This window comes from Lagenorhynchus albirostris, chromosome 16 (genome assembly GCF_949774975.1).
Source record: "Lagenorhynchus albirostris chromosome 16, mLagAlb1.1, whole genome shotgun sequence".
NCBI classification, from domain to species: Eukaryota; Metazoa; Chordata; class Mammalia; order Artiodactyla; family Delphinidae; genus Lagenorhynchus; species Lagenorhynchus albirostris.
In genome coordinates, this window is record NC_083110.1 from 35,909,277 (window position 1) to 35,935,645 (window position 26,369).

Consider the following 26,369-nt stretch of genomic DNA (forward strand, 5'->3'; position numbering starts at 1 on the left):
AGGGGACACAGGTCGGAGCCCTGGTCCGGGAAGATCCCACATGCTGTGGAGCAGCTAAGCCCGTGTGCCGCAACTACTGAGCCTGCGTGCTAGAGCCAGTGAGCCACAGCTACTGAAGCCCACGAGCCTAGAGCCTGTGCTCCGCAACAAGAAAAGCCACCCTGGGCTTCCCTGGTGGCGCAGTGGTTGAGAGTCCGCCTGCCAATGCAGGGGACACGGGTTCATGCCCCGGTCTGGGAAGATCCCACATGCCGCGGAGCGGCTGGGCCCGTGAGTCATGGCCGCTGAGCCTGTGCGTCCGGAGCTTGTGCTCGGCAACGGGAGAGGCCACAGCAGTGAGAGGCCTGCGTACCGCAAAAAAAAAAAAAAAAAGAAAAAAAAAAGGAAAAGCCACCCTGATGAGAAGACCGTGCACCACAATGAAGAGTAGCCCCCGCTTGCCGCAACTAGAGAAACCCCACGTGCAGCAATGAAGACCCAACGCAGCCAAGAATAAAATAAATTTTTAAAAAAAGTTTCACTATTATTACCTGGGGACAAGGAAATCCCTCAGGGCAAAAGTGATTGTGAGTGCTGGGTTCTTCCTTCTCACCTCTTTGTTAAGCCAAGTAATGATTCACTAGCCTGTTAGTTCTTCAGTGCTTTTCTTAAAAGGTTTAAAAGAATTTTTTTTGCCAGCATTTTAATTTGTCTTCAGCAGGATGGTTTGAACTCTTCTGTTGGCTGTTCAGTTTTTTTTAATTCTTATCTACTATATTGCTAAACTATCTTTTTATTTCTAACAAATTCTCTATGGATTTATTTGGATTTTGTATTAGACAATCATATCTGCAAGTGGTTTCAGGTTTTCTTTATTTTCAACTTCTATGTCTATAATTACTTGTCATCACACTGGCTAGAACCTCTAAATAATGTTAAATAGAAGTACTGACATTGGAAATCCTTATTTTGTTACAGACTTTAAAGAAAATGCTTCTAGGATTTTACTATTAAGATACATTTCTGGGGCTTCTCTGGTGGCGCAGTGGTTGAGAGTCTGCCTGCCGACGCAGGGGACACGGATTCGTGCCCTGGTCCGGGAAGATCCCACATGCCGTGGAGCGGCTGGGCCTGTGAGTCATGGCCACTGAGCCTGCGCGTCTGGAGCCTGTGCTCCGCAACAGGAGAGGCCACAACAGTGAGAGGCTCGCGAACCACAAAAAAAAAAAAAAAAAAGATACATTTCTGTAGATTTATACTAGATACCTTTGATTGTTTCAAGGAAATTCCCTTCTATTCCTACCTTGCTAAAAGATCTTTTTTTCTTTGAATATTTTTGAATTTGTTTTGTTAATACTGAATCTTCAAATAAAATAATTCTTTCAGCTAGGCTTTCGATTTATTTTGAATATTATTTGAATTTAATTAAATGCTTTTTGTGCATCCACTGAGAAGATCCCACGGTTTTTGTCATTTATTAATGTGAAGAGTTACAGATACTGATTTCCCTAATGTTAATTTACCATTGCTTTCCTGTGATAGATCCAACTTGGACATGTTCTGTATTTTTTTAATAAATTGCTGGACTCAATTTGCTAACATGTTTTAAAGGAATTTAGTGTCTATGGTTTTCAGTGGGAGAAGCCTGCAATTTCCTTTTCCTTGTTGTCCTTGTCTTATTTTGTTATTAGTGTTATATGGACTTCATCGAGTATTTAGGCAAGTTTCCTCTTTTTCAATGCTCTAGAAGAATTTGTGTAAAATTGGAACTGTTTATTGCTTGGAAATTTAGTGGAAATAACTTTCTTTCTTTCTTTCTTTCTTTTTTTTTTTTTTTTTCTTTTTGTGGTACGCGGGCCTCTCACTGTTGTGGCCTCTCCCGTTGCGGAGCACAGGCTCCGGACGCACAGGCTCAGTGGCCATGGCTCACGGGCCCAGCCGCTCCACGGCATGTGGGATCCTCCCGGACTGGGGTACGAACCCATGTCCCCTGCATCGGCAGGCAGACTCTCAACCACTGCACCACCAGGGAAGCCCAAAAATACCTTTCAAAACCATGAACTTTCTGTTATATATGTTATGGAATTTTTTTCTTAATGTTGATTTCTTTAGAAGTTATAAAACTCTTCTGCTTTTCATTTCTTTTTGTGTGTTTTGTTCACTTAATTTTTCTGATTTGATAATGTCTCTTATCTATTTCATTAGCATATATCTATTCAGAGTATTCAGTTAATGTCTTTTAAATCACTATCTCTGTACTTTTGTATTTTTATAGTTAATTTTTAAATGTGTACTTTATGTCTTCGTTCTTGGTCAGTATCCCCAAAGTTAGGTTACCCTCTTCAAAGAATCTATTTTTGGCCAATTAAAAATTTTTTTTCTATTAACTTCTTTTTTTTTTTTTAACTTCTTTTTTTTTCACTTTAAAATGGTTAAACTGATACTTTTATTTTATGCATGTTTTCCTAAAATTAAAAAAGAAGCTATCAAGAAAGTAAAAAGACAGCCCACAAAACGGAAAAAAAAATTTGCAATTTCTATATCCGATTAGGGTCTAGTATCCAGAATATAGAGAGAACTGTTACAACACAACAAAAAAAAAGAACAAATAACCCAGTTTCAAAAATAGGCAAAGCAATTCAATAGACAGTTCTCCAATGAAGATATGTAAATGGCCAACAATCACATGAAAAGATTCATGTAAAAGATTCTTGTATATGAATGCAAGAGATTTTGTGCATTAATTTTGTATCCTGCTACTTTACCAAATTCATGGACTAGCGCTAGTAGTTTTCTGGTAGCATCTTTAGGATTCTCTATGTATAGTATCATGTCATCTGCAAACAGTGACAGCTTTACTTCTTTTCCGATTTGGATTCCTTTTATTTCTTTTTCTACTCTGATTGGTGTGGCTAAAACTTCTAAAACTATGTTGAATAATAGTGGTGAGAGTGGACAACCTTGTCTTGGTCCTGATCTTAGTGGAAATGGCTTCAGATTTTCACCATTGAGAACGATGTTGGCTGTGGGTTTCTCATATATGGCCTTTATTATGTTGAGGAAAGTTCCCTCAATGCCCACTTTCTGGAGGGTTTTTATCATAAATGGGTGTTGAATTATGTCAAAAGCTTTCTCTGCATCTATTGAGATGATCATATGCTTTATCTCCTTCAATTTGTTAATATGGTTTATCACATTGATTGATTTGCATATATTGAGGAATCCTTGCATTCCTGAGATAAACCCCACTTGATCATGGTGTATGATCCTTTTAATGTGCTGTTGGATTCTGTTTGCTAGTATTTTATTGAGGATTTCTGCATCTATGTTCATCAGTGATATTGGCCTGTAGTTTTCTTTTTTTGTGACATCTTTGGTTTTGGTATCAGGGTGATTGTGGCCTCATAGAATGAGTTTGGGAGTGTTCCTCCCTCTGCTATATTTTGGAAGAGTTTGAGAGGGATAGGTGTTAGCTCTTCTCTAAATGTTTGATAGAATTTGCCTGTGAAGCCATCTGGTCCTGGGCTTTTGTTTGTTGGAAGATTTTTAATCAGTCTCAATTTCAGTGCTTGTGATTGGTCTGTTTATATTTTCTATTTTTTCCTGGTTCAATCTTGGAAGGTTGTGCTTTTCTAAGAATTTGTCCATTACTTCCAGGTTGTCCATCTTATTGGCATATAGTTGCTTGTAGTAATCTCTCATGATCCTTTGTATTTCTGCAGTGTCAGTTGTTACTTCTCCTTTTCATTTCTAATTCTATCGATTTGCATCCTCTGCCTTTTTTTCCTGATGAGTCTGGCTAATGGTTTATCAATTTTGTTTATCTTCTCAAAGAAGCAGCTTTTAGTTTTATTGATCTTTGCTATTGTTCCCTTCATTTCTTTTTCATTTATTTCTGATCTGATCTCTATGATATTTTTCCTTCTGCTAAATTTGAGGGTTTTTTGTTCTTTCTCTAATTGCTTTAGGTGTAAGGTTAGGTTGTTTATTTGAGTTGTTTCTCGTTCCTTGAGTTAGGATTCTATTGCTATAAACTTCCCTCTTAGAACTGCTTTTGCTACATCCCATAGGATTTGGGTTGTTGTGTTTTCATTGTCATTTGTTTCTAGGTATTTTTTTATTTACTCTTTGATTTCTTCAGTGATCTCTTGGTTATTTAGTAGTGTATTGTTTAGCCTCCATGTGTTTGTATTTTTTACAGATTTTGTCCTGTAATTGATATCTAGTCTCACAGTATTGTGGTCAGAAAAGATACTTGATATGATTTCAGTTTTCTTAAATTTACCAAGGCTTGATTTGTGACCCAAGATATGATGTATCCTGGAGAATGTTCCATGAACACTTGAGAAGAAAGTGTAATCTGCTGTTTTTGGATGGAATGTCCTATAAATATCAATTAAGTCCATCTTATTTAATGTATCATTTAAAGCTTGTGTTTCCTTATTTATTTTCATTTTGGATGATCTGTCCATTGGTGAAAGTGGGGTGTTAAAGTCCCCTACTATGATTGTGTTACTGTCAATTTCCCTTTCTATAGCTGTTAGCTGTTGCCTTATGTATTGAGGTGCTCCTATGTTGGGTGCATATATATTTATAATTGTTATATCTTCTTCTTGGATTGATCCCCTGATCATTTTGTAGTGTCCTTCCTTGTCTCTTGTAACATTCTTTATTTTAAAGTCTATTTTATCTGATATGAGTATTGCTACTCCAGCTTTCTTTTGATTTCCATTTGCATGGAATATATTTTTCTATCCCCTCACTTTCAGTCTGTATGTGTCCCTAGGTCTGAAGTGGGTCTCTTGCAGACAGCATATATACAGGTCTTGTTTTTATATCCATTCAGCAAGCCTGTGTCTTTTGGTTGGAGCATTTAATCCATTTACACTTAAGGTAGTTATAGGAACATACCTATAGGAACATAATAGGTATGTTCCTATAGGAACATAATAGGAACATAGGAACATAGGAACATAATAGGAACATAATAGGTATGTTCCTATTACCACTTTCTTAATTGTTTCGGGTTTGTTATTGTGTTTTCCTTCTCTTGTGTTTCCTGCCTAGAGAAGTTCCTGCCTAGAGAAGTTCCTTTAGCATTTGTTGTAGAGCTGGTTTGGTGGTGCTGAATTCTCTTAGCTTTTGTTTGTCTGTAAAGGTTTTAATTTCTCTGTTGAATCTGAATGAGATCCTTGCTGGGTAGAGTAATCTTGGTTGTAGATATTTCCCTTTCATCACTTTAAATATGTCTTGCCACTCCCTTCTGACTTGTAGAGTTTCTTCTGAAAGATCAGCTGTTAACCTTATGAGGATTCCATTAAATGTTGCTTTTCCCTTGCTGCTTTTAATATTTTTCCATTGTATTTAATTTTTGATAGTTTGATTAATATGTGTCTTGGCGTATTTCTCCTTGGATTTATCCTGTATGGGACTCTCTGCGCTTCCTGGACTTGATTGACTATTTCCTTTCCCATATTAGGGAAGTTTTCAACTATAGTCTCTTCAAATATTTTCTCAGTCCCTTTCTTTCTCTCTTCTTCTTCTGGGACCCCTATAATTCGAATGTTGGTGAATTTAATGTTGTCCTAGAGGTCTCTAAGACTGTCCTCAATTCTTTTCATTCTTTTATCTTTATTCTGCTCTGCAGTAGTTATTTCCACTATTTTATCTTCCAGGTCACTTATCCGTTCTTCTGCCTCAGTTATTCTGCTATTGATTTCTTCTAGAGAATTTTTAATTTCATTTATTGTGGTGTTCAGCATTGTTTGTTTGCTCTTTAGTTCTTCTAGGTCCTTGTTAAACATTTCTTGTATTTTTTCCATTCTATTTCCAAGATTTTGGATCATCTTTACTGTCATTACTCTGAATTCCTTTTCAGGTAGACTGCTTATTTCCTCTTCATTTGTTTGGTCTGGTGGGTTTTTACCTTGCTCCTTCATCTGCTGTGTGTTTCTGTGTCTTCTCATTTTTCTTAATTTACTTTGTTTGGGGTCTCCTTTTTGCAGGCTGCAGGTTCATAGTTCCTGCTGTTTTTGGTGTCTGCCCCAGTGGCTAAGGCTGGTTCAGAGGTCTTCTGCCACCGTTCCGTAGGTGTTCTGTAGGAGGTGTTCCACTTGTGGATGTACTTCTGGTATATTTGTGGGGAGGAAGGTGATCTCCACATCTTACTCCTCTGCCATCTTGGAGAGCTTTAGCCCAAGCACAGTCAGGAAGCCAGGCACCTTTAGCCTCAGTTTGTCAGTTGGGGAAAAAAGGGGAGGTGAAGACTCACTATCCTCTTCCTCTAGCTGGAACTGCTTCGCCCCCGGGGGCTGTCTCCAGGGCGCAGCACAGCAGAGCCTAATGCCTGTTAACTTCTACTTATCAAAGGTTTATTCTATTGCTGTTCTATCTTTAAAGTGGAAAGTTTGTCCTTTAGAGTTTTCAGTCATTCTGTTTTTCAAATATAAACATTTAAGGTTAAACGTTTATCCTTAGTATTGTTTTGCTGCTTCTTATGACTTTTGATATTTTATTTTTGTCATCATTTAGTTCTAATTTTTGAAGAATTTCCATCATAATTTCTCTAACCCATAAATTATCAGGAGGTTTGTTTTAAACTTTCTAAAAAAAGATTTTTTCATTTAACTTTCTGTTATTTTTTTCCAGACTAATTGTTGTGAATGTTTTCACCTTAGGCTTGTTTTGCCAGTTCTACAAATTTGTATCAATTGATTCATGCTATATGTAAGTTTTTTTTTGTTAGGCTTCTTCCACTCATCATTATAAATATGAGATTTATCTACATTGTTGATTGAAAGAGTAGGTCATTCCTCTTTATTGCTAAATTATGTTGCATAAATAAATCACAATTTGTTTATCCGTTGCCTGTTGATGGACATCTATGTTGTTTCCAGTGTTTGGCTATTGTTAATAAAAAATGGCTATGAACATTTTTTCACACATTTTTCTGTTGAATGTTTTCATTTCTCCTGGACAAAATGGAAATACTGAGTTGAAAGAGAAATGTATTTTTAATTTTACAATCACATCCCAAAACTTTTTCAAAGTGGTGTTATGACTTTACATTCCCACCAGCAACATTAACAAAGTTCCAGTTGCTCATTTGTGCCAACATTTAGTGTTATATTTGGTTGAATTTTGGCTGTTCAGTTGAATAGAGTAGTATCTCGTAATTTAAACGTGCATTTTCCATGATTACTAATGATGTTGAGCGCTTTTAAATGTGTTTATTAATTCATACATCATCCTTTGTGAAGTACCTATTCAAGTTCATTTAAAAATTAGACTGCTTTTTTTTTGAGTTGTAGTTCTTTCTATATTCTGGATACAAGTCCTTCATCAAGCATATGATTTGTGAATATTTTCTCCCAGTCTAAAACTTGCCTTTTCATTTTCTTAATGGTGTACCTTTATGAACAGGCGTTTTTGATTTTCATAAAATTTAACGAATAATTTTTTGGTTATTGATTTCTGTATCTTGTCAAGAAAATTCTTGCCAATCCCCAAATCATGATGATGTTCTTTCATGCTTTCTTCTAAAAGCTTTATAGTTGTTGGGTTTTTTTTATAGGTAGTAGGTGGTACATCTTTATTAAAAAAAAACAAAACTTCTATTTGATTGACTTAGAAATAATCACTTACAAATTAAATATTTCTAAATATCAAGGTAGCTGGCTAGAATGAACTTTAGGGTCATGTGATCTAGTAAATATTTAATTTTGAGTCAATATCTGGTATTAAAGCTAGCTTAAGCTTGTTGGTTTAATCAATACAGATATATCTTACTTTTTAATTTTTTTTTACATCTTTATTGGAGTATAATTGCTTTACAATGGTGTGTTAGTTTCTGCTTTATAACAAAGTGAATCAGTTATACATATACATATGATCCCATATCTCTTCCCTCTTGCATCTCCCTCCCTCCCACCCTCCCTATCCCACCCCTCTAGGTAGTCACAAAGCACTGAGCTGAACTCCCTGTGCTATGCGGCTGCTTCCCACTAGCTATCTATTTTACATATGTCCATGCCACTCTCTCACTTTGTCACAGCTTACCCTTCTCCCTACACATATCCTCAAGTCCATTCTCTAGTTGGTTTGTGTCTTTATTCCTGTCTTACCCCTAGGTTCTTCATGACATTTTTTTTTCTTAAATTCCATATATATGTGTTAGCATACAGTATTTGTTTTTTTCTTTCTGACTTACTTCACTCTGTATGACAGACTCTAGGTCCATCCACCTCATTACAAATAGCTCAATTTCGTTTCTTTTTATGGCTGAGTAATATTCCATTGTATATATGTGCCACATCTTCTTTATCCATTCATCCGATGATGGACACTTAGGTTGTTTCCATCTCCTGGCTATTGTAAATAGAGCTGCAGTGAACATTTTGGTACGTGACTCTTTTTGAATTATGGTTTTCTCAGGGTATATGCCCAGCAGTGGGATTGCTGAGTCATATGGTAGTTCTATTTGTAGTTTTTTAAGGAACCTCCATACTGTTTTCCATAGTGGCTGTACCAATTCACATTCCCACCAGCAGTGCAAGAGCGTTCCCTTTCCTCCACACGCTCTCCAGCATTTATTGTTTCTAGATTTTTTGATGATGGCCATTCTGACTGGTGTGAGATGATATCTCATTGTAGTTTTGATTTGCATTTCTCTAATGATTAATGATGTTGAGCATTCTTTCATGTGTTTGTTGGCAGTCTGTATATCTTCTTTGGAGAAATGTCTATTTAGGTCTTCTGCTCATTTTTGGATTGGGTTTTTGTTTTTTTTGTTATTGAGCTGCATAAGCTGCTTGTAAATTTTGGAGATTAATCCTTTGTCAGTTGCTTCATTTGCAAATATTTTCTCCCATTCTGAGGCCTGTCTTTTGGTCTTGTTTATGGTTTCCTTTGCTGTGTAAAAGCTTTGAAGTCTCATTCTACAGATTCAATGCAATCCCTATCAAACTACCAATGGCGTTTTTCACAGAACTAGAACAAAAAATTTCACAATTTGTATGGAAACACAAAAGACCCCGAATAGCCAAAGAAATCTTGAGAACGAAAAACGGAGTTGGAGGAATCAGGCTCCCTGACTTCAGACTATACTACAAAGCTACAGTAATCAAGACAGTATGGTACTGGCACAAAAACAGATAGATCAATGGAACAGGATAGAAAGCCCAGAGATAAACCCACGCACATATGGTCACCTTATCTTTGATAAAGGAGGCAGGAATGTACAGTGGAGAAAGGACAGCCTCTTCAATAAGTGGTGCTGGGAAAACTGGACAGGTACATGTAAAAGTATGAGATTAGATCACTCCCTAACACCATACATAAAAATAAGCTCAAAATGGATTAAAGACCTAAATGTAAGGCCAGAAACTATCAAACTCTTAGAGGAAAACATAGGCAGAACACTGACATAAATCACAGCAAGATCCTTTTTGACCCACCTCCTAGAGAAATGGAAATAAAAACAAAAATAAACAAATGGGACCTAATGAAACGTCAAAGCTTTTGCACAGCTTTATAGTTTTAGCTTTTACACTTGGATCTAGGAACCATCTGGAATGAATTTTTTGTTTGGTATGATGTGGGATCAAGATTTTGTTTTAAATGGATATCTAGTTGTTTCAGAACCATTGTTAAAAAGTAGTTTCTGCATTAAATTGCTTTGCTGCCTCTGCCACAAATCAGTTGGTGATATATATGTGCTTCTGTTTCTAGGCTCTATTTACTGTACTGATCTATTTGCCCTTATGCTAATATCACAAGGTTTTGACTACTGTAGTTTTATAGTGAAACCTGAAGTTCAGTAGTGTACGTCCTTTGTTATTCAAGATTATTTTGACTACTTTAGGTCCTTTGCATTTTCATGTGAATTTTAGGTCCGTGTGCCAAGTCTTCTTAAAAAAAAGTATTGAGATTGGACATCTCTGCCTTTTTCTCAATATTAGGAGTAAAGTATTATACATTACTGTACTTTTCCTATATGCTCTTTTTCTTATTATGGTGGTTCCCATCTATTTCTAGTTTGCCAAGAGTTGGGGGGTTTTAAAATCATGAATGGGGGGGTGCATTTGGTCAAATACTTTTTCTGTATCTAAAGAGCTGATCATATTATTTTAGTCCTTTATTTTGTTAATATGGTTTATTATCTTGATTTTCATGTTAAAACAACCTTGTATTCCTTTGATAAACCCCACTTGTGATGTATTATACTTTTTATATAATAATGGATTTTATTTTCTAGTATTTTGTTAAAGCTTTTGCATCTTTATTCATAAAATTTGGTCTGTAGTGGTATTTTTTCCCTTTGCTGTTTATTTTTTCCATTGTCTGCCTTTAGTATTAGGGATATATGGGTAAGACCATAAAAGTGATTTGAGAAGTATTCCATTCTCTGCCTTCTCAATAAGTCTATTTAAGATTGATACTCTTCCTTAAATGTTTTATGATACACTAGTGTTCTTCTGGGACAGGACTTTTATTTGTAAGAAGATTTTAAAATATAAATTATTTTTATAGATAGAGGGCAAATCAGGTTTCCTATTTCTTGAGTCAGCCTTGGTAAGTTTTGTTTTTCAAAGAATTTGCTCATTTCACTTAAGTTGTAAAACTTACTGGCTTAAGTTGTTCATAAGTCTTTATCATCCTTTCAAAGGTCTGCAGTATCTATAGTGATATTCCATCTTTCATTCCTGGCATTGGTAACTTGTAACTTCCTTTTTCTTGATTAGTCTTGCTAAGTGTTTATCAATTCTATTAACTTTTCAAACAACAAAATTTTGGCTTTGGTAAAATTTCTCCATTGCTTGTCTTTTTTATTTTATTGAGTTCTGCTCTTGTTTTGACTTCTTTCCTTCAACAACTTACTTGGCTTTAATTGCTCATCTTTTTCTAGCTTCTTCCAGTAATTAGCTTCTTCAAGCTAATTTTCCTCTAAGCACTGCTTTATCTGCATCCAACAAATTTTTTTTTGTATTTTGTCATTTAGTTCAATTTTTTTTCTAGTTTTCCTTTCTGATCTGTTATTTAGAAGTGTATTTAATTTTCAAATATTATGTTCTAGATATTGTACTGTATTGCCTTCTGATATAATTCCTTGTGATCAAGGCTTCAGTCATCTGAAATTCACTGAGACCACCATCTGTGGTCTGTCTTGGTAAAGGTTTCACATGCATTGGAAAAACGGTTCAGTGTAAATGTCCCACAAATGTCAGTTAGGTCAAGGTAGTTGATATTGTCATTCAGTTCTTCTTTTCTTACAGATTTGTAAAATGTATCAATTCCTGAGAGGTGTTAAAATATCAAACTGTTACTGTGACTGTATCTATTTCTCCTGTGGAAAAAGAATGTTGCCTGCCCTCAGCCACTGCACACCCCCTCTCCCCACCACCACGAAGGCATACCCTGAGGGGAATTCAGGATGGAAGAAAAAAGTTAAGATTCTGTGATCTGGATACTGGCCCTAGGTAGTTAAGATGCATATCTAAGGAATGATTTGTGAGCCGACGCTTGCATCTTCCCATGCACAGAAAAGCACTAAAACCATTAGCTTGAAGTTTTTGTGATCAGCAGTAATCTTTCAATGTTTGACTACATGTTCTTTTCAGCAAAAACTCCTATGTGTTCTGGCTCCACCCTCACCTCTTTGGAGGAGTTCCTCAGAGCTATATGAGAAGCTCTCGGGCTATAGTCCTCAGTAAGGTCCCCAAATAAAACTTAACTCACAACTTTTAGGCTGTTTTTCTTCAGTAGACACTCCCTTTAATTTCAGTTTTTACTGTGCATTTTAAAAGTTCTACTGCTAGGTGCATAGCCATAATTGTTATTTCTTACTGATACAGATTTTTCCCTTTCCCTAATCATTATGCAATGCTTTTTAGACTTGTTAATATTCCTTTGTCTTGAAAGTCTACTTTGCCTGATTTTAATCACTCCAATTTTCTTATGATTAATTCTTGCACAATGTATCTTTTCCCATCCATCTTCTTTGAAACTATTTGTATATCCATTTTCTTTGAAATTATTTGTACATTTGTGTTTATTGTATGACTCTTCATTTTTCAATTTGACAATCTCTGTGATTTAATTGGAGTGTTAAAATAATTTAAAATAATTACTGGTATCATTAGATTTAGTGAACAACCTTGGCTTGTTCCTGTCTTAGGAGGAAAGCAGTTTTTGCTTTTTACTTACATGTGTTTTCTATTTTTCTCATCAGTTTTTGTTACTGCTACTCTTTCCCTACCTTTGGTTAATCAAATATTTTCCAGTGTTTGACTTCGATTCCTGTAAGGAATCTTTTTGCATTACTTTTTACTGGATGCTTTAGGCATTATAACAGGCATCTTTAATTGACTTCAGTCTACTAAGTATTACACTACTTTACATTAAGATTTCTGAGCCTTGTAACAGTATAGTTCTATTTACCCATAGTCTCCGTTATACAACTCTGGCAGACAGGTCCTTTTAATCTAGGTGGTGTACAGGTATGGTTTTCTATTTTTGCTCCTTGAGCCAGTGCACGGCCTTTGGAGTATTCAAATTGCAAACACAGAAGCTAAGGAAATAGAGGTTTGACCAAAACACTCAACAGTATTTATTCAATTTTTTTCTTCAGTTTAAAAACTTTCTGTATGAAATTATCTATGCATCCAGTATCAGGATACCAATTAACTGACAGTGAATTGTGCAAACTTCTTCTGGTCCTTGCTTCTAATGTAAGGAAAAATCTTATTTGAAACATTTTAATGATTACTTAATTTTATTCCATTTTTCCCCTGCTTTATTAGTCACTACCAAGATATTAATAATATGTTTTGAAACAACAATTTTAGAGATTTGCCTTTAAAGTAACCCAAACCCAGTACCCACAGTGATATGAAAAGGTATTATCCCAGGTGTTTAAAATTGTTCTTCACATTTGTTCTTCCATTTCCTGATGGAGTGAAAACAAAATTGTTTGATAAAAGCTACTGTTTACCAAGACCTGTTTGAAACACTGAATGCTTCACATGTACCATCTTAATTGTCACAACACTGAGGTTAAGTACTATCCCCCATTTCTGGCTGAGTAAACAGAATAAAAGTTCAGGAATTTATTCAAAGTCCATAAACATCACTAATATTCAAAATTTATGCATTTTTTTTACGATCTTTCTATATCCTTAGCCTGCACTCTTAAACAGGTTATATACTATCTCTATGTGGGTAAGAGGGGAAAGTAGATGGGAACTTCCAGGACAGATCCTTTCATCTAGGTTTGTAGTTAAAAGCACTGAGGAGAGGTTGAGGAACCCACTTGAGTAAATACAGGAAACTTAAAGGCTGTCAACTAAGAAGAAAACTGAAAAACTAAAAAGCAGCTCTAAAAACTCAAACGCAAAGAAGTCTTGGGTCATATTCAGAGGAGCAAAAGGATTAAAGCAACTTAATAAACACACCGAGGGCATGACTGCTTAACCAGAAAACTACCATCCCTAATATGTGAGCTGCTCAGTTGACATTACATTCAGATGAGTATTATTAAAAACATGGGGAGATATAGTGTTTAACAAAAATTGGTTAAATTTTTATGTGCATATTCAAAGTGTGAAACTCACTTAAGTGACACATCATGTTCCCCATTAGTTGGCTATATCAAGTTCGTGAGACTTCCTCCTCCAAAATAGTTCAATAGATTTATGTTAAAGACAACATGTGTATTGAAAGTAGCAATTTTATTTGAGTTAAAATTATTTACAAAAACCCAAAGACATACTTCATGAAACTGGTACAAACTAGTTTTTTCCTGCCGTTGGCTTTTGCTCCAAAGATCACAGCTGAGAAATACTGTATAAAATAAAAATAGGATTGGATTCAAAAAAGTACTCTACCTTCTAATTTCCGATTGATAGTATTTACAGAAATATTTACAATGGAAAAAAAGGTTACTTTAAAACTTTAAATTGCAAGTCAGCCTCAAGTACCCTAAAATGCAGAGTTCTCTGAGGGTTAAAAACACACAAATGCACTGCGGTTGGTGAGGTGATTTCTCCCCCACCACTCCCCACCAAAATCTGCATCTCTATCAGTGCTTGACAATTAGTTATTATTTAAAAAACAAAACAAAAAAACTGTTAAACACTGAGGTAAATCAATTCTCAAATGATTACCAGTGTAACAGAAAAATGTAGTTCGCCCTGATTGTTCTTATCCAAATGTTTTATAATACCCCTTACCATCTGCCACAAGTCAGTTTGATCAACACTAAAAATCTCTTCCTAAATCCAATGAGTAATAAATATCAGTGTATTTTAAAATAATTTAACTAATTCAATTTTATGGATATCATTTACCAATAAGCTTTTAAAATAGTTTGCTAAGCTAGCTTTTATACTCAGGGCAAATACAACCTCAATCTTTCCCAAGTTACACTGGCATACTATGCTCTTAAAAGGTGATGGGTGGGGTTTGGGGTGGGTAGGAGGAAGAAGAAAACAATTTGACTGGAATCAGTTACTTCGTTATAGATTTCCCAACAATCTGCATTATCAAAAATAGGAAGACAATAAAAGGCAGCCACTGCATTAAAAAACATTACAGGTGGCACTGATCCAAGAGCCCCAATTTGTCACTTTATACAAGGAAATAACAAAGTCTAAATGGGTAAAAATTAGACTTTCAGCTATTTTCCCCAATACACACCAAACTAATATTTTTATGGCTTCAAGTTTTACAAATCCAATGAAGAAACATAACTACCTGAAAGGTATTTTAATGTATTAAACGAAATCTCTGGAAAGCCTGTATTCAGGCCTGATCAAGAAAAAAGAAAAAATGTATTAACCAGTGGTCTGAACAATAATTAATATAATAAAAATTTGCAGTGTTGTGAAATTAAATACATAAAATGTGTTTTGTGTGTTCCAAACAACACACTGTTCTATGAACTAAAAGAATCTGAATGAAAAAAAGGATCTTCTCTAAACCAACAATTTAAGGCTTTGCGTTTATGCATTTGATCCTGTCACTCTTATAGAAGAATATACATGTTATCTGGAAACATGAATTCTACATTGGTGTTTTAGCTTACTTATATTTACTGTACTGAACATTAGAAAATATATCTAGAGAGTTCTCCCTCAAAACTTAATCATGTTTCAAGAGCCTCCCCTAACATTAAGGGTAAACTACCCTGGGTTTGTCTATTTTGCTTCATCCTTTTAACAGGGCACATCATCTTATATTCCCTCAAACTGTTATTTGTTTTCTTGCGTCTATAGCTATGACTCATTATGATATGATAATGAATATGGTCATGGTCTCAAAGGTGAAAAATAGTTTTGACAACCCAAACCAAATCAAGAATAAAAAAATATACTATTAATCCCTTGTGTCTTTGGATTCCATCTAATTTTAAATATAGACAGTAGTTCAGGGAACAACAACAAAAAAAATTCACAAAATTATTAAAAGCTTTATTTACGATCGGAATCATTCAACAAAAAAGCAAAAGCAAATGAGCCTGAAAAAGGAACTAAGCTGTTGTCTAGAATGTCCCCAGAACATTCGATACCTCAGTAGCTAAGCTGCCTTTGCACCTGGCTGGCATGACAACAGTGGCTCAACATACACAGCAGTTGCACTAACAGCAGCACAAATTTTCCCCTTAAAACTTGCCCAGAATAGAAGCAAGAAAACAAGGGGAGAGTATAAATTCTGCCAAAGTGTGTTTAAATACTGTGTGGAACTGTTAACAGCCTGAACCTTTTCCCTCATTTTTGATAGTTGCAGATTGATGTAGTAACTGTCATTTAGCAAATGCAGAATGCATGACGAAGAAGAAATCAGGTGGCCTTAAAAATCCACATATGAATGATACTGATGAATGTTCTTGGTATATCTTCAAGGACTTCTTTCGTGACTTTTCTTTGTCTAAGAATAGCTCCAGCATTACCGAGCACCTGAAGCAAAGGTAAAGCAGCTAGCAATGTTCCAAGTATTCAATCACTCTAGAGATAGATTTCTGGCCTGTGGTTCCAACAGCACACTGAAAAGGGGAGGATTTGAGGTCGGGGGGGGGGAGAGGAAGTAACAATTAATATTTATCAAATTTTCAAAAGTATTGAATAAGAGCTTAAATTCTTTAGCTTTACTAAACCAAACAAACACTATGAATCAAAACAGATTAAATTGTGGCTTTGATAATACAGTATCAATATATTTGGCCATAATAATTCAGTTATCTTAAAGAAACAGAACACAATTATTAAGAGAATCTTTTTTTTTGCTTCTATTCACTATGGCCAAGTATTTGTATTTCTACTGTCATTAATGTATCATAATTAAAACCACAGAAGCTGCAACAGAAGCCACTTACAGTAAGATTCATGAAGCTCAGGAATTTTTTGAGCATCTCTGTCATTATTGAAAAGTCCCCTTCTGGCAGATACTCACGCACAGTGGTCACATTGATCTGAGGAAACATGGAAACATTGATCAGGTGACACAAACCATAAGCTTGAACCTTGCACTGTGTTGTTGGTTTTGGCACACACACCCTATTTCAAACTTCTACAAGGTCCTTGAACTCCTTGTAGATAGTAGTTCAAGGACCTATGTGATTTCCTTTTCCACACTCCTTAATTCTGTAAGTGTGTGTGTCCATTCCCTACTCTATCCCATTCTCAGAAAGAAAGGAAAAAAGGTAAAGCTGACAAAGGCTACAAAGAAACATGTGCATGTTTACTTTTGTAAATGCACAGAAAGATGCCTGAAATAACAAAATGCACTGTTGAATGTGTGTGTTGGGGGGGTGAAGGGTGGTGGAGATGGAAGGAGATGGAGGGAGAGGGAAGGAGTACAGACTTAGAATGTATCCAAAAAGCTGCTTAGGAATACAAAGAAAAAGATCAAAGAAAATTCTTAGTGTTCCTATGTAGGCTAGGAATTAACTGTATCTTTCCAAAGATAATATAATATTATCTATGAGAAGGAAAATGTAGGCAATGCCAGGAGAGAAGATTAAAATGTTTCCCTCCATTATTACCAAGAAGCAGCCAAACTATATATAAACCAATTTGTTGTAAGAAAAATAGATGGCCTGCTTTAAAAACTGTTTTATTTCAATATATTTTTTAAATGCTTTAAGCATTTTAAGCATAGCTCTTCTAAGGAGGCTCACCTATAATAAAAAGCACATACAAAAAAATGTTGTCCCGAGTTTTGGGCCACAAGATGGGGGGGAAGTGGGAAGCTTCCGATTTGACTTTTGTTGATGGAGGCAGGGGAGGAAAGAGTACATATTATCTCTTAGGAAATTTGCAACCAATCCCCTCCTTCCAACTTTAACTGCTACTGGGTTAGATCTTGGAGCTAAAATCTTTAAAATACTTATATTTTTTAAATATACTGAAAAGTGGAGAGTATGTTATAAGGGCAATAGCTATGGTAACTAACTGCAGAGGTAAAGGAACGCTGGATTTAATGACATCTTTAACCAGTTTCTAGGAAAGGGACATGATAGCACCGTGGTGGGAAGAACAGTGGCTATGTTGTCTATGAAGAGTGCTCAATAGAAAAGTGTACTTCTATCATTCAGAATAAATGATGAGATCCTAGATTTTGAGTGAAAGCCCTCAACAACCCAAATCAAATCCTTTTCTATCAACACACTACAGAATACAACATAAAAAGTAGCTGAGGCATAGGAAGGAGAGCCTGAGCAATTTTTTTTTTTTGGCCGCGCTGCATGGCATGTGGGATCTTAGTTCCCTGACCAGGGATCGAACCTGTATCCCCTGCATTGAAAGGTGGACTCTTTACCACTGGACCACCAGGGAAGTCCCTGAGCATTTATTTTTAAATAGTGTGCAGCAGGTATAAAAAGAAAAGGTGTGAAATGGCATGGCCTATTTGGGAAATTTAGAAAAAGTACCCACAGGGTATGACAGATTTTAATATTGGATCAACTATACTTCAATAAAATAAAATTTAAAATAAGAAAAATTGGAGAAGCATTTAAGTTTGGAGTCTTACAGTAAACAAAGTCATCATTCCCTAAATGATGGTGAGTCAGGAAAGACTGATGAGAGAGGAGTTACATGATCAGATGTGCTCTTAAGGAAGTCAGCTATGGTGGCAGTGTGCAGGATTTCAGGAATGGAGAGTGTCGAGAGCAGCAAGGACAGAAAGACCAGAGAGAAGACTGACCATTGCAATGCACCAAGATGTATAGTGGGTAATGGAAAATGACACCAGAGTCTCCTGGGCTTCCTAAGCATGTTGTCCTTTACCATAAAGCAGCACTTAACTGCATATAACCACCTGCTTTCTTGTCTCTCCTCGACTTAAACATTGGGCAAACCAGTTTCTTTCAGATTTTGTGGCATCAGCTAGCTCTTTGGGGTTATAATCATAATGATTCCCAAGGCAACAAAGACATCCTGGGCTCTATGAATTCACAATATTGTTTACAACCTAAGGAGCTTATCTCTTTAGAGACAGGAGAGAAATAGACAAATAGGAAATTATTAACATGGGAAAGATGGCCCTAAATAAATCACACCTGATAATTAATTTTAAGAATGATTATTTAAGAAAGAACATGATTGAAACCAGGTGTATACAAAATACAATACCTAAAAATCTTTAAATTTAAATAGCATACCCATTGTTTTTTTCTTTTGAGGGGGCGAGGGGGGAGTCTTCCTCCTTCCCTTTGCTTGGTATGTGTTTCTCATTTGTCCTTAATCTCCGGATTTTAAGGAAATAAGGAAAAGAGCTGAGCTGAAGGATTCAGGAAAAGGAATAAAGATTTGCAGAGACTCCAGAGCCACAGTAAGAACTCTGGTCTTGATCCTGAAAGCAGCTGTGCCAGCAAAGGCCACAACGAAGTGGGCTACTGTGCATTTAGATCTGAGCTGTCTATAATATAAATATGGAAGAGATGAACAAGAAGGATTCAGAAAAATGCACAGGACTTAAGACAGATACAGGGCAATGCAGAAAACTCAATGGCAAAAATGAGGAAATAAGGGTAGGCTGATAGAAGCCCTTCATATCATAATTATGTTCTTCTAATCCTCCTATACAATACATCTCCACTCTTTCTTGCGTCCTGAATGCCCTTGCTTGTAAGGGAAAAAAACAACTCCTTTTTTTGTAAAATTTGGCTCTTCTACTGGGCCTTTATGTTAAAAAAAAAAAAGAAAAAATCCACATGTCCCCGATTTTAAAGCAGACTGTCTGAACAGCCAGAACCTGTCCACTTTTGTGCTGATCCAGCCCAGTTGTGTAGACACTCACATGCTTCTCATAGTTACATAATGATGATCTAAATCTCACATAGTAATCCCATTTTCCCGGCCAGTGAGTAGATCAAACAAAATCATGTGAGCTAATGTTGGCCAAGGTAAAGGGAAGTCTACTTTTTGCAGTGGGTGTGGAGAGGTCCTAGAGAAAAGAAACCATTGCTCTTACAAAGAAACAAAGAGGCCACGTTCTTCTGCTGGACATTATTTAACTAGATGAGACACATAGCCAGAGTCAGCATAGGGCCATGAAGAGAGCTAGCAAAGGATAAGACAATATGCAGAGGACAGCAGAGTTTAAGAATAGAAATTATGAGTCCTTGATGATATCACTGAGGCTAGACTTTTCCACCTTAAGTCAGCTGAGTGCAGGTTTTATATGATGTTCTTTTACTTCAACCAAAGACATGTGAAATCATTCCTCCATCAATCTGGAACTTACTCATCAAACCCAATATACTCTTACTTTGAAATGCACCTTCTAAAGCTCACCAAATATATAAATGTTTTTAGCATGAGGGGAAATAAATAATAATTAGGTAATGATGTGAAGTGATCGCAATGGAATCCTTTTAAGATACATAAAACAACACTGAACTTACTGGACTCTCCTGGCAGAGACACCCGAGAAGTAGTGCTGTGTATGAGGCCACAATGCAGTCCTCCATGTGTTTGCCAGCATGCTGAAGGGCTGAAAGTATTAAAACAAAACCGTAACAGCACATCCAAAAAAAAGCCCACAAGAAAACAAACGCCCCCAGGAAACCAACTGCTGAACATCAATAAATGGTGCTAGGAAGATGGGATATCCACACAAATTAACAAAAAAATAACACAAGTGGAAGAGGGACCTTAATTAAAAGCTAAAACCATAAAACTTTCAGAAGAAAACACAGGACTAAATCTTTGTGACCTTGGGTTAGGAAATGGTTTCTTAGACACAACACCAAAACCACAAGTGACAACATAAAAAACAGATTAAGTTAGACTTCATCAAATTTAAAGCTTCACCATCAAAAAAGTGAAGACAACTCACCGAATTTACCTGCAAATCATGTACTTGATAAGAGTCAAGTCTCTAAAATACACAGAATTCTTAAAACTCAACAACAACAAAAAAAGACAACCCAATTTAAAATACGGGCAAAATTTCAAAACTCTAAAACCTTTAGAGGTCACATTATTTGGCTGCTTCTCTTTACAGATGAGTAAAGAACGAACCAGGGAGGAAAAGCAAACCTCCCCCACACTGCACATATACCTTCCTCACTGCTAGGAAGCCAATGAAGAAGAACTATGAAAAAGCAAAGCTTGTCTGCACTGAACTAGAGAGGCCATAAAATAGCAAGATTATTACAACACACGAATTAAAAGAAAGTCTTGCAGGAAAAAAACCACATTACTTTTTTTAATACACCAGTCAAAATAAATATACCTTTATTGAGGTCAAGTTCTTCATCGTCCTCCTCCTTCTTATGTTTCTCTTCTGTACCATCAGTCTTTTCAGTTGATACCCACTGTATTTCTCCACTTGTTTCTTGCCACTCTCCACTCTTATCATGCTGAGTGGTGGGAGCATCTTTGATCAATTCATCTGTTTTACTTTCTGCCAACTGTGCTGCTCGCTCTCTCTCAAGGAATAGCTGATAAACATCATTTTTGAAGATCATTAAAAGGATCACCAACCAACATGTATGTACCCAAATATAAGGCTCTATTTGCTTTTAAACATCACTAACCCTAAGAAGCATGCTGTTTGGTAAAAAGGGTATCAATAAAAGCCTTCACTCTACATCCAACTGAAGGCCAAAACAAAAATATAAATGCCACTGGGGTTCAATCAAGTGCAATCTACTGATGATGCATACATTGTTTTTATGCATACATTGTTTTTAAAAATGAAAATCTTAACTCCTTCCCTTAATTTAGATAATACTGACAGGAAATTCAAGCAAAAACTACAAATTAAAGGTTAAAATTAAAAGAGTTAAAAATTCTTTAAACCTAAGCAGCCTGGATAAATTAACTGGAAGGAGGGAAGGAAGGACACTGAATAAAGCTACATAGTATTGGGGAAAAGCAACATAGCTTCTTTAAAAGAAATTTAAAGAAATAAACAAGAACCAGTGAAAGTAAAAGGCCAGTTTTCAGAGAAAGACTCAGAAGTGAATCTCAACTAGTATTATTAACAATAGAAGTACCGGGTGTGGAGAAAAGGGAACCCTCTTGCACTGTTGGTGGGAATGTAAATTGATACAGCCACTATGAGAGCAGTATGGAGGTTCCTTAAAAAACTAAAAATAGAACTACCATACGACCCAGCAATCCCACTACTGGGCATATACCCTGAGAAAACCATAATTCAAAAAGAGTCATGTATCATTGCAGCTCTATTTACAATAGCCAGGACATGGAAGCAACCTAAGTGCCCATCAACAGATGAATGAATAAAGATGTGGCACATATATACAATAGAATATTACTCAGCCATAAAAAGAAACGAAATTGAGCTATTTGTAATGAGGTGGATGGACCTAGAGTCTGTCATACAGAGTGAAGTAAGTCTTTGAAAGAGAAAAATACTGTATGCTAACACATATATATGGAATCTAAGGGGAAAAAATAATGTCATGAAGAACCTAGGGGCAAGACGGGAATAAAGACAGACCTACTAGAGAATGGACTTGAGGATATGGGGAGGGGGAAGGGTAAGCTGTGATAAAGTGAGAGAGTGGCATGGACATATATACACTACGAAACATAAAACAGATAGCTAGTGGGAAGCATCTGCATAGCACAGGGAGATCAGCTCGATGCTTTGTGACCACCTAGAGGGGTGGGATAGGGAGGGTGGGAGGGAGGGAGATGCAAGAGGGAAGAGATACGGGAACATTTGTATATGTATAATTGATTCACTTTGTTATGAAGCAGAAACTAACACACCATTGTAAAGCAATTATACTCCAATAAAGATGTTAAAAAAAAAAGTACAGTGCTCACTTCAGCAGCACATATACTAAAATTGGAACAATAGATTAGCCTGGCGCCTGCACAAGGATGACACACAAATTCGTGAAGTGTTCCATACTTTTTACAACTAGAGATTATCATACTAAGTGAAGTAAGTCACAAAGAAAAAAATACCATATGATACCACTTATATGTGGAATCTAAAATATGACACAAATGAACCTATCTACAAAGCAGAAACAGACCCACAGATACAGCGACAGATTTGTTGCCAAGGGGGAGGGGAGTGGGGGAGGGATGGACTGGGAGTTTACGGTTAGTAGATGCAAACTATTACATATAGAATGGGCGGACAACAGGTCCTACTGTACAGGACAGGGAACTATAGTCAGTGTTCTGGGATAAACCATAATGGAAAAGAATATGAAAAAGAATGTATATGTGTAACTGAGTCACTCTTCTGTACAGCAGAAATTAACACAACGTTTTAAATCAACTATACTTCAATTAAAAACAAACAATGGAAGTACAATTGTCAATGGAAGTATACACCAAAAAGTCTGAAAGGGAACACACACTAAAATCTTTTGCCTTCACTTACTTCCCTGTGCTGATACAGTGTTGAATGTACAGAAAGCATTTCATATATTTGCTGATACAATTTGGAGAAAATCCCAAGTTACTAATGACAACTACCTGAAAACTAAATGCCAAGTAGATCTCAAAAACTTGCTGAGTATATACAAGAGTGGTATGTAAACTTTAATACCCTTAAGAAAATAAAATTTAAGCTTTATATAAAGCAATATTTCTTAAAATTGGGTTCAAGGATCCCTAGGGGAACGCAAGATCCTTTCAGGGAGTCGGTGAAGTCAAAACTGCATTCATAAGAATATTAAAAGGTCAACTGACTTCTTTCATTCTCTCATGACTGTATGATGGAGTGTTCCAGAATCTACATGCTATGTGATTATGTTATTGCTCCAGTGGTTAATAGAATGAGTGCCTGTATTTTACACTTTTCTCTGTTTTGATTTCTAATTTAGTAAATATCAATAGATAAAGCACACATAAACAAAAGTTCTTTGGAGTTCCCAATAATTGTTAAGAGTATAGAGAAGTCCTGAGATCAAAATGTTTGAAAAGAGAATGATGGGCTTCTAGTTATGACTCAGGAAAAGATCCAAGTTGTTGAAGATTACCTCAAGACACAGTTCAAGCACTTCTAGTTTCAAAAAGGCCGAAAGGATTAAAGGTTAGCAAAGGCTTCAGAAAAAAATGAAAAGAATGGTTCTCTATCACTTGTGAACATGTACAAATTGTCATTTAAGAAAATTACAAAGGTAGCTAGGAACTGGCAAAAAGTAAAAACTGTAATGCCCAGCATTGTCAAAAAACAAAAACTCACATACGGTTTGGGGGGGAGTATAAATAGAGGGGAGAGGGAGTGTTCGGTTTTTGGGGTGGAGCGAGTTGGAGACATCAATTTTAAAACACATATTCTGACACAATTCCTAAGCCAGGAAATTATACTTTGAAAAGTACGTCCCAATATTTAGTTGCACAGATCAGACCAGTAAGTAAATGCTGGAGGACTTGAACCAGGATAGCGCTAGAACTTAATTCCTAATTTGTTGTTAATCATCTACCTTGATTCATAAACAAATATGCCTTGTTTCTGCTTTTTGCTAACAATGTCTAACAAGTGATTATAGTAGTTGAAAACAGTCAGCAGAGAAGTAATGGTATACATTCTAACCCAGTGTACCTCTCACAGAACTGGTGAGAGTTAGAGAAAGGGAGAGGGGAGGTAGGGGGGAGAGAGAAGATGCAACTGATCAAGAAATTGGACAGATGCAACAAACTGAAAGTGTTAGGTTTTAAATTGTTGCTTACCTGCACTAACGCCTGAACTGCGTGAACTTGTCCAGCTATCCTTAAACTATCATCTCCTTCTCCACTACAGAAGGAAGAATCAAAAGAACACGATGTTTCCATGTTGACAAGACAGTGCCGATTCCGAGCACTATACTCCACTAGATTTATCAGTAGACCTAAACCCTATAAAAATTAAAACATGCATGTTACCACAGGGAAGAATTAAAAGCAAATGAACACAATATACATAACTCTTACTGGCAGCCAGAAAACTAATCAGTGCTCTACCATCTACAAAGTGGTTAAAAACCAGTATATGATCTTCCCAAACAAAGATTTCACCACTTTTAAAAGTCACCACTTTTAGTTCTTATACTTTTTATTTTTACACAGGGCCCTTCATAGCTCTCTTTTGTACAATAAGAGGTATATTCATAAGGAATCAATTGAAACCCACAACATATTAAACAGCTGGTTCTTAAATCCAAAACTAAGATGAAGTTTTTATCTTAATAGATCAAGTACTCATTTCTGAAACAGTCACACTTCAACTCACCAGCACTCGAATATCAAATCTCTGCTCCTGAGGTAGGTACTTTGGAACCTGAAGCACACAGTTCATCGCTGTGCCAATCAAGCCATCCTGTTCTCCTGTTTTGGTGCTGCCCCATTCTAAAATGGAGAATGGGAAGAGTATGAAAATTGTTACTGATTCTTTATGACAACCAATACTTATTAACATGAATATTAAAAGTTAAAAACATGTATCTTGAAAAAAAGTATAGCTATTCCTTTATTAAAATACATCGTTGATTATAATATTTCTGAGCCAAGCTACCAAGCCGGTTCTAAAAATATCAACTCCTAAAAGCAGTTAAATCTATACATGAATAAGTGAATTACATGATGGCAATTTAAAAATCACTACATCAAGACAAGAAACAAGGGAGAGGCTTCCCTGGTGGCACAGTGGTTGGGAATCCGCCTGCCAATGCAGAGGACACGGGTTCGAGCCCTGGTCCAGGAAGATCCCACATGCCACAGAGCAACTAAGCCCGTGTGCCACAAGTGCTAAGCCTGTGCTCTAGAGCCCGCAAGCCACAACTGCTGAGCCCACATACCATAGCTACTGAGGCCTGCACACCTGGAGCCCATGCTCCACAACGAGAGAGGCCACCACAATGAGAAGCCCACACACTGCAACCAAGCGTAGCCCGTGCTCACCGCTAGAGAGAGAGAGCCCATGCACAACAACAAAGACACAACACAGCCAAAATAAACAAAAGAGTAAAAAAAAAAGGGGGGGGGGATTAACTTTCTTAAACATGTAATACAATCTATCATTGAGAATATATGTAGAAAATATGACTTACCATTATCATTAGTTAAATTGAGTAACACCCCAATGATGGCTCTCATGCAGTCTTCCACTGCTTTGCCCACGTGATTAGTTACATTCTGGTGAGGCAGAGGCTTACTGTCAGGTAAGCATATACTGTTCTCAGCACGGTTATACTGCTTAATCAATTCTTCACAATGCTGTAATGCTCTTGAAGAGAAGATAAAATACAGACTATTATGCTAAACTAAAATAGTTACACTAAGAATTTCTACCTACTTCGACCTTAATGTTTTAAATCTGTCATGAGGACCACCCTGGTGGTCCAGTGGGTAAGACTCCGTGCTCCCAATGCAGGGGGCCCAGGTTCAATCCCTGGTCGGGGAACTAGATCCCACATGCATGCGGCAACTAAAGATCCTGCGTGCCAGTACTATGACCCGACGCAGCCAATAAATAAGTAAATAAATATTTTTAAAACATACAAAGAAAAAAGATAAATCTGTCATAAATGCTGCCAAATTAATTTTTTTCTACCCCAAAAGTTATATCAACTATCCAGTCATGTACCAAACATGTCTGATATCACACCAGGTGCTCAATTTTATTTTGGGAAAACCTGGTAATATAAATTTTTCTAAGCAAAGTTAAAATTATAAAGTCAATGCAGAAGTTTATAACTATACTACCTACAGCTGTCCCCCATTTTACCAATCTCTCCAACATAACAGAACTACCACTACCCCACTCCAAACAAGGTAAAACCTTTAAAAGCTAACACTGGACACTTCTGAATTTGATTTAATGTTTTTCCTTTAGAATGTAAGCTCTTAGCAAGTAAAGTATATTATTTATATTAACATTGCATAATAACCTTATGTAAATGGATGTTAAATACTTCA

The 26,369-nt window shown here is 36.3% G+C and overlaps 1 protein-coding gene and 1 pseudogene across 2 annotated transcripts in view; one reads left to right on the plus strand and one right to left on the minus strand.

Moving 5' to 3' along the window:
• Positions 1–13,687: 13,687 nt before the first annotated feature.
• The window catches only part of WAPL (WAPL cohesin release factor), a 77,602-nt gene continuing 64,920 nt past the window's right edge, over positions 13,688–26,369 (minus strand). For both annotated transcript variants that reach the window (XM_060125666.1, XM_060125665.1), the window contains exons 13-19: positions 25,502–25,677; positions 24,685–24,800; positions 24,147–24,311; positions 20,716–20,923; positions 19,883–19,971; positions 16,349–16,444; positions 13,688–16,018 (exon numbers count right to left, since the gene is read on the minus strand). In XM_060125666.1, the coding sequence (XP_059981649.1) occupies positions 15,953–16,018; positions 16,349–16,444; positions 19,883–19,971; positions 20,716–20,923; positions 24,147–24,311; positions 24,685–24,800; positions 25,502–25,677 (916 nt within the window). In that variant the 3' untranslated portion in view covers positions 13,688–15,952. The remainder of the gene's footprint in view (positions 16,019–16,348; positions 16,445–19,882; positions 19,972–20,715; positions 20,924–24,146; positions 24,312–24,684; positions 24,801–25,501; positions 25,678–26,369) is intronic.
• Positions 22,273–22,372, plus strand: LOC132507677 (U6 spliceosomal RNA; annotated as a pseudogene).